Source organism: Mus caroli, chromosome 7 (genome assembly GCF_900094665.2).
Source record: "Mus caroli chromosome 7, CAROLI_EIJ_v1.1, whole genome shotgun sequence".
Lineage (NCBI taxonomy): Eukaryota > Metazoa > Chordata > Mammalia > Rodentia > Muridae > Mus > Mus caroli.
In genome coordinates, this window is record NC_034576.1 from 102,281,064 (window position 1) to 102,289,503 (window position 8,440).

Below are 8,440 nucleotides of genomic sequence, written 5' to 3' on the forward strand. Positions count from 1 at the left end.
TCCCACTTTTTGGCCCTGGCATTCCCCTGTACTGGAGCATATAAAGTTTGCAAGTCCAATGGGCCTCTCTTTCCAGTGATGGCCGACTAGGCATCTTTTGATACATATGCAGCTAGAGTCAAGAGCTCCGGGGTACTGGTTAGTTCATAATGTTGTTCTACCAATAGGGTTGCAGATCCCTTTAGCTCCTTGGGTACTTTCTCTAGCTTTTCCATTGGGGACCCTGTGATCCATCCAATAGCTGACTGTGAGCATCCACTTCTGTGTATTAGTTGAGTTTCTAAGGAGGTTAACAGATTGACTACATTCCGTTGCAAGGGATGTTACAGTCCCTCTCACAAATGGAGTCTGCCTATGAGTAGTCGGTGAGATGCCGCAGATGGCACTCTGAATTCAGAGAGGTTACAGTGTGAAAAAAAAAAAAAAAAAAAAAAACAACAAAAAAACAGAGCAGTGTGATAGCACATGCCCACAATCTCAGCAGAGGGAGGTGTGTGAGGCAGGAGGATCACGTTTGAGGCCAGCCAGGGCTGCAAAATGATCTTAGAGTAAATGGAACTCAGGCAAGCAAGAAGTGAATGTGTCTCACGTTGGAGACCTGCTTCCTGCAGGGTGTTCATTGGGCATGGATGCCTCCCTCCCACATCTGCTGGTTTTTGACCTGGGAGGCTTCTCACTCACCTTCCTTCCTTGCCCTCCCCATCTTATCTAGAGAGTCTGAGGAGTGTGTGTGTGTGTGTGTGCGTGTGTGCGTGTGTGCGTGTGGTCCCTGTCTCATCCCTCACCTCTCATCCCATACCCCACTTACCCCTGGGTACCTCACAAGCCTTGTATATTTTCAGTTCCAGAGAGCGAGACTCCAGTAGACACCAATCTCATAGAGCTTGACACCAAGTAAGCTGAACCTTCCTGCCTGTGCTGTCTGGGGAGGGGCTGGAAGTGGGACGGGAGAGGTGGAGGGGTCATTTGCATAAATGTTAATCAACCTCTGAGGAGCAGCTGGTCTAACCTGTCTGCTGAGAGCCACCTCTGCTCACCTCTTCAGCAACCTGCTTGCCTGCATGTGACTTGAAGGACCCTCCATGCCTGTTCCTCTTCCTCCTGCATTGGTGGGGTCTGTCTTCCTTGTACGTCCGTCAGTCAGTCAGTCCGTCCGTCTGCAGCACCCACCCAGCTGGCTGACATGGGGCTGGTTCAGACTCTGGGGCTCCCCTCTCTTACCTGACCAAGCCAGTTGGAGGCTGCCTGTGGGGTGGAGAAGGTGTCTGGGTGCTGTCACTCTTGCCACCTGAGGACCAACCGATTCGGACTCCCCTGCGGTGGAAGGCCATGGGGCACCAAACAATGGCCAGAGGAAGAGGACCTAGTTCAATGGCTTGAATCGCCTCTGGGGCCAGGTCGCTTTCTCCTTCCAGCTTCCCAAACCTCCTTTCCTTGATTCTTTGGTGAGATCTGAGAAACAGAGGTTTCATGTTGCCCTGAGGAAACCCATTCAGCTGACTGAATTCAATGGGGGTCAGGGACTTCTGCCTCTGCCTGGGCCAAAGGGTCATGGTGGAAAGAAAGAAACAGACCTTAGTCCTGCAACCTTAAACCAGGCACCTTTCCCCGTCACTCTGTCCTCATATAGATCCTCACCATCTTCCAAGCCCCGTTCCAAAGACCCTCTCCTACCTAGGGCTCCGGGGATGTGGGTTAGAGCTTCTAGGAGGAAGACCTGTATGGGAGTTTCCTTCCTTAGAACCCAGCACCAACTTCCTGGTTGAAACAGTTACTCTCCCTAAAGCAGTCTTGGTAGTTTGATTTGGAGGGGTGAAATAGGGTTTCTTGGGCTTGTTCTTTGGGGATTCCGATGCAGAGCCACATTGCTCCCCCTACTTACCTTCTCCATCTCCCCAGGAACAGGGTTGCTTTTCTAGCCCTTATGCACTGTGAGAGGCAAGCTTTTTGCAGTTTATTTGTGAGAACCCCCACAGCCACCAGTGGGCTTGTAAATGGGCCGGCCAGGCACGCCTTTCTGCCTGAGGTCATCCCAGAGACCCTGGAGATCAGGGGTTCTCTCGTGAGTCCTCCCATCGTTTGGCCAGGCCTCTGGATCTGCCTGTCGTTTACCTCTGCAAACAAACGGCATTTTCCTTGTCTCTCCCACTAGTGATGACGACATTGTATTTGAGGACTTTGCTCGCCAGCGGCTGAAAGGCATGAAGGATGACAAGGACGAAGAGGATGACGGCACCGGCTCTCCGCACCTCAACAACAGATAGACTAGGGCTGGCCTCAGCCCGGCAGCTCCAGGTTCACTCTCGCACTCGGATGCTTTCTCGTCTCCTTCCCATTCTGGTTCTTCCTTTTGTTCTTCCAGTTTCTACCAAGGGGCCCCAGTGGTCTTCCAAGTCTCGGTGATGGGCCTCTCGCATCACCACGCCAGCAGGACCACGTCCTCAGCCATCTCTCTGCAATCACCTCCCACCCCCTTCTCATGCTCATTCCCAGGCAGGCCACACCACCTGACCTTGGGATTTTGCTTGAGATGGGGAGCAGAAAGGGGAGGGTGGGGCCTGAAGGCACAATGATGATGGGTGTGAAGATGTGGAGGGGGTGGGAAAGATGGCTCAAGACACACAAGAAGATGTCTGTAGTCCCAGTAGGTGACAGTTTTGGCAGCTAAATGATGACCAGATTGAAGGTGGGAGAGGGCAGGACTGTGAATAGATTCTCAATGCTTTTTTTTGTGTGTGTGTGTGTGTGTGGTCCAGGGCCACTAGAGACTCCTCCCCCTCCATCCTCATCCTTGGTCCATACCCCTATGTCTCATGGGGGAGGCACATAGAGCCCAGGAGTGAAGAGCAATGGACTGACTTTCTAACCAGATGACACCTAGATTGAAGCAGGCCACATAGGTCAGAACTGATAGACTGAGATATCATAGCTTCATTGCACTTTTGTGTGCGGGCACAGAGAGGGGAAGTGGGTGTTTAACAAACACCAGCCCCTAGCAGTGAGCCAAAGCTACTGAGGATGTTGTCTGAGGGGAGTTTAAGCGATGGGGCTGGGTAGGGAGGCATCCATCCTCCTTTGTAGTAGGGTGGGCAACAAGGATGGAGGGACACGGGCAGCTGGAGCCACCAGTATCTCCTAGCTTCTTCTAGTGCTTCTCCAATGACTGGCCCTGTAAGGTAGGAGAGAGAAAGAGACAGAGGTGCCATTATTCCCACTGCTAAGGGATCCCATTCCCAGAAGGTGGCATCCATCCATCCAGATGTACTCCCAGGATGAAGGCAGCTTCTCTCCTAAAGGAGTTGGTCTTATTAGTACCCAGAGTCATGGGTACCCGGTTTCCATCAGGTGGTGTTAGTATGACTTGACCAGGGTGAATCTCAGGGTAACAGGGCATACAAGTGGTAAAACAGAAAATGCTCAAAGATATCCTTGTTTGGTCTTCGATGCTAGCTTGTTGTGTGACCTTGGGCCAGTTCCTTCCCCTCTTTGGGCCTCAGTTTCTTGTTGGAAAAGCCAAGAGGTCGACCAGATGATTCCAAGAGTTTCTTGTTCAAGTTTCTGTAAGTTTGTGGCTCTCAAGAGCTTCTGATCTTCCAGTTGGAGCTGGGGCTGCTAAGTGCTCCATCTGCCTTCAAAAGAGGTTCATGGTACCTCAGAGAACCCAGGACCGAGCAGATCACAGAGTGTACCTTCCTGCCTAGGCAGGGCTGCTCTTGGACCTAGTCAGCTTATCTGATGTCAGGTTGTGGCCAGAGCCTTTGTGGACTTCTCTATCCCAGAGCTTCTATGTGTGGAGGCTTGCATGAGAAGTATGGGAACAACCTTGGGTTTATCAAACATAATTGCTTGTTAGGGCAAGAGGATCTCATCTCCATTTCTGTTCCCTCTCTCTTAGTTCCACACTTGCTGGAGAAGGGAGACCACAGCTTGTGTTTGGTTTTGAGACAGCGTATCATGAGGTGTAGGCTAGCCATGAATTCACTACATAGCTGAGAGTGACTTTGAATTCCTGATCCTATTGTTTCAAGTGCTGGGATTGCAGGCATGCCCCTGCCACTGCTGGCGCCATGCTTTATTGTACAGATTAGATCCCAGCCATTCTTAATCCATCATGCCCAGTGTTTGTTGTTATTTCTTCTGGTGAGATGGTCCAGGCCCACTGGCCCTGAACCTCCTAAATCTCATAAGCAGTCAACTCAAGGAACCTCTTCCCAGCTTAGAACAGCCGTCTTGGGGCAGCCGCATTGCCTGGCCAGCTCAGATCACAACTGCAAGCTCCCCTGACATCTAGCCCCTGCCAGAGCTAGCTGGATACTTTTGCACCTATAGAATTGATTAAAACCTTGAACAGTGTGAGGCAAGCATGTGCCCTCCAACTGGCTTCCATTAAAACCTCTGGAGCTGATACCAGACCCTTTAGCATTTGGACTAACACCTCCTGTCCCCCATCCTTAACTGATACGAGCAAAAGGTCTCCCAATCTGGTTTCTCAGGCTTCCCACACTCAGCATCCCAACTCTTTCCATTTATCCCACAGATCTACCTGCAGGCGAGCATCAGAGCCCTGCTGCCTCTTTGTGTTTTGAGCTACGCCTGCATAAGGGCAATGATCAAGTTGGAGTCTAGCTAAACCATCCTTTGATGATAGCTTTGTTCTTTTATGCTGGATACTACTAAGATGGATCTCACCCTAGAATCCCTGTCTCTAGAAACCTTCTGGCCAGGGGAAATCTAGAAGACCGCATTGACAGTTCTGGCTACAGCTAGTCCACACAGTGCCTTGATGTGAGTTTGAATACAGTGTCCCTCCTAGGTGGATTCAAACCCTGGAAATGACACTGCAGGGGGCTGGAATTTGGTGTCATTTGTCCCTACTCCACAGTCTTATGCTGCCACACTGGGTGAGATACACAGGCTCACATATTTCTTTGGCCTCTTCCTTTCTTGCCTCGGCCTCTCGTCTGCTGCAGACACCGTGCCCCACCCCCATCACATGACGTAACCCAGTACTTCTCTGTAGGGCTCTTTTTTGTTCTGGAGTTTTCCTGGCCAGGCAGCACTTGGGAGTGAAACTGGAGGTGGAGGTTTCCAGGCACCATCCAGTGAGATTGGGTTTTCTTGTGCTGACAGATTGGGACTTGGGCCACCAAACAGCCTACATTGGGGACTTTCCAGTAGACCAAAGGGCACATGTTAATGCCAATCTGGGCAAGAAGAGCATGCTTTGGTAAAAGCTCATCAATTGAGGACGACTGGACTTGCCCAGTACCCCAGCCAAGAGAAGAATTTGTCTCCTAGAAACATAAGAATTGAGTTGCTTGGCTGGACCCCATGGCCACTTCATCTTCAAAGCGCAACTGGCGTCCCCCTAGAGGGTGGCTGACAACCTAATTCCCATCTGATGCAGTGAAAGTGAAAGTCCTGAAAGTCCCCAAGGCCACCTCTCAGTCTCTCCTCACTGGAACAATAGCCTTTGTCTGCTTTATTTGAGGGCTTGCTGTGGGTTTGAAGTGAGATGTAGGCCAACTGGCTGCACAGGTGTGGCCCTGTCGCTGCAGGGAGGAGGCCCGAGGTCACACAGGAAGCTTGCTGTGGAATGAGCCCTCTGTTTACCAGTCTTTGTCCCTATGTCCCAGGTTAGATATCAGCCATGATGATAATCAGCCTTTGTGGCTTTGCTGATCACACTGGGGAAGAAGTGTAGGTGCTATTGTCCTAGGATGGGTCCCGTGGCAACTAGGACACAGAAGGCATGGATGTTGTCAGTGACTGGGGGGCAGGGAGGAGCATTTGAGCCTGGACTCACCTCCCAGAAGCCCACAGAAGTGAGGAAAACTGGGCTCTGACCACAGGTCAGGGAACTGAGTTCAGTACTGTGACCACCCAAGACATCCGAGGGCGAGAGGAAATAGCTGTTGCCTCTTCTAAGTATAAGGCCCCATCCTGGGTCAAAAGACCCACCACAGCTCCTTGGAGACCTTTGGGAATGTCCAGCCCTCTTGCTCTGAGAGCTGAGCCCTAGCTGACCCACTCACAGAAGCTTCATGCCCCGGGGCAGCTCCTTCCCACCAATGGCTAAGGCCTGTATGTGTGGCTCCCAACCCTCAGTGAAGGGCTGGGCTCCAGCCTTTATCTCCCAGAACACAAACTTGTGTCTCTTCTGATATTTACTCTTTTTAAACTTAAGGACCAAATGAGACTTCTCTGATTTTTATCCGCACAGCTTGTCTTGGGCCTGGTCCAGGCAGCTCCATAATTTCTGCCCTCCCCACTCCTGGCCTGAAGCAGCCTACTGATGGGGGCAGATCCATACCTTGGCCACCCCAATCCATGCACACTAGCACCTCCCTCAATATCACCAACTTGTTACCCCTAAAGGGAGGTCAAAGTTGAAGCACAGGTCCCTGGGACCCACTGTCTGCAGACCAGGCACACCTCTCAGTGTTCCACACAGCCTGGCTGGGGGCTGCTGCCAGGGAAACTGAGGAAAGGGGAGAGGAGGGTGAGTCTCCAGCCCTCCCCCCCATTCCTACTTTCTCCAGAGTAACTGCTTTTAACTCTCTTGTCTATTGAGGTTTCACTTTTAAACTCTTTGAAGAATAACTTCAAACCACCATTTTGTGGTTTGGTCTTAGACCAGCAAGCACAGGTTCTCTCTTGGTTTTTATGTGTTGGGGTGACTCCAGCATCCTGGCACAGAGATACTTGTTGGGACTCAGGTCATCTAGTCCAAGCATTAGAGCACACATACACTGGTTTTCTAGTTGACCACCCTGCACCTTGGGAATGAGTTTGATGTGGGCTGGGTCTGCTGCTCGGTGAAGGTAGGGGCTTGGTCCTGATCGTACCTGTGCTTTGTGGAGACCACGGAGTGAGGAGCCAGGCCCAGGGTCCACTCGGGACACATTCTCAGGGCAATGGGAGGAGAACCCAGGGCTGGCTCCCTATGCACAGCTAAGGGGTGGGGAGCCAGGGTCATGTAAGAGATGCACCACCAGGGAGGGCTTTTACGAGGCAGGATTCCTCAGGCATTTGAAGCAAGTCTTCCTCCAGTGAATCTCCTAAGATTCCACTCCCACCCCTGTGGATGTCCATGTGCACAACAGCAGGCTTTTGTGCCCAAAGAGAGACTCATCCCCTTTCTGCAGTCCACGCAGCTTCTCTCTGCTGGCCTGCACTGTCATGGCATTCACTTGCAGGACAGCTCATTGGTGAGACTTGGGCTAGCCTTTGGCAAAAAGTCCTGCCTGGGCTCACCTCCTAGGGCATTCTAGGTGAAGAGCTGAAGCTCAGGGCATTGTCAATCATGGCACAGGGGGAAAGAATGCCAACTGGTGTTTTATTCAGTCCAAGTGTGACCTGGGAGACCCCACTGGCCTCAGGTTCCCCATGTGTGAAGGGCTAGTACCAGGCTCTGCCCCCGTCACAGGGACCACTGAAAGGGATATGAGGGTAAAGAGAAGCCGGATGAGGCAGCAGCCTGTGTGAGGGGATAGGGTCTTAGCCTGAGTTGCTGACAAACATAGACCACAACAGAATGACGGTGCAGGATATCCTGTCTTATGTGGGTATCTCTGCGCAGTATCTCTATCCAGTCATAGGTGCTGCAGGGCTGCCTCTTCCGACCGGTGGGAGTTGATGTGTGTCCTGGGTGTGGTGTCGAGGGGTGGCTGGGGCGCCCTCAGGCCTGTGACCCTCTGTGAAGTGATGATTTGTGTGGCACATTCATTCCTGGACCACGTCCAGGTCAACCTGTAGTACCTGTGGCTGCCCTTGTCCCGTGAAGTCATTATAGTTTATTCAGCTGCAACAGGACAAATGAGCAAAAGAACCTTGAACGAGAGTTCATTAAAGGCCTTTTGTGATGGAGGACACTGGCTGTGTTTTCATTTCTTGTCTAACGCCCGCCCTGACAGGAAGAGAGAGCTGAAGCGCCCTCCTGCCCTGCCCAGCTATGGGTTTTGTGCCTCCGCTGTGCCCTCCCTCCAGAAGATCCCCTGAGGAGTTCTTTGTTCTGTCTTTCAACTTTCTAGCCTTGTGGCCTTCAGGGGAAGCTGCCAAGCCTTTCATCTCTCAAAAACTGTCTGGATACCATGAGCCCTGCTTTGTAGCTGAGTTGAAGCCCCTGCCAGTCACTGTCCCCTCAGCTTAGCCTGGCCCTGATTTTGGCTCTGCCCAAATTCCATAGCCTGCTCTGCCAGGTCTTATTGAAATGACTTCAGTTTCCCAAGCTTTACCTGCTCCTGGGATAACATCTAATAGAGCAGTCAACATCCTAATAGATTATGTCTTATTTTCAATAAAAAGAAGAGGCCTGCTAGACAAGGTAGTGCACACCTTTAATCCCAGCTCTCGGCAGAGGCAGGCAGATTTCTGAGTTTTAGGCTAACCTGGTCTACATAGTAAGTTCTGGGTCTTTCTGGGCTACATAGTGAGACTG

The 8,440-nt window shown here is 51.6% G+C and overlaps 1 protein-coding gene across 4 annotated transcripts in view; it reads left to right on the forward strand.

Annotated features, from left to right (window-relative positions):
• Positions 1–7,874, forward strand: part of Arrb1 (arrestin beta 1) — a 73,467-nt gene extending 65,593 nt beyond the window's left edge. For all 4 annotated transcript variants that reach the window (XM_021167486.2, XM_021167487.2, XM_029479371.1 and 1 more), the window contains 2 exons: positions 843–894; positions 2,153–7,874. In XM_021167486.2, the coding sequence (XP_021023145.1) occupies positions 843–894; positions 2,153–2,264 (164 nt within the window). In that variant the 3' untranslated portion in view covers positions 2,265–7,874. The remainder of the gene's footprint in view (positions 1–842; positions 895–2,152) is intronic.
• The last annotated feature ends 566 nt before the right edge of the window (positions 7,875–8,440 follow it).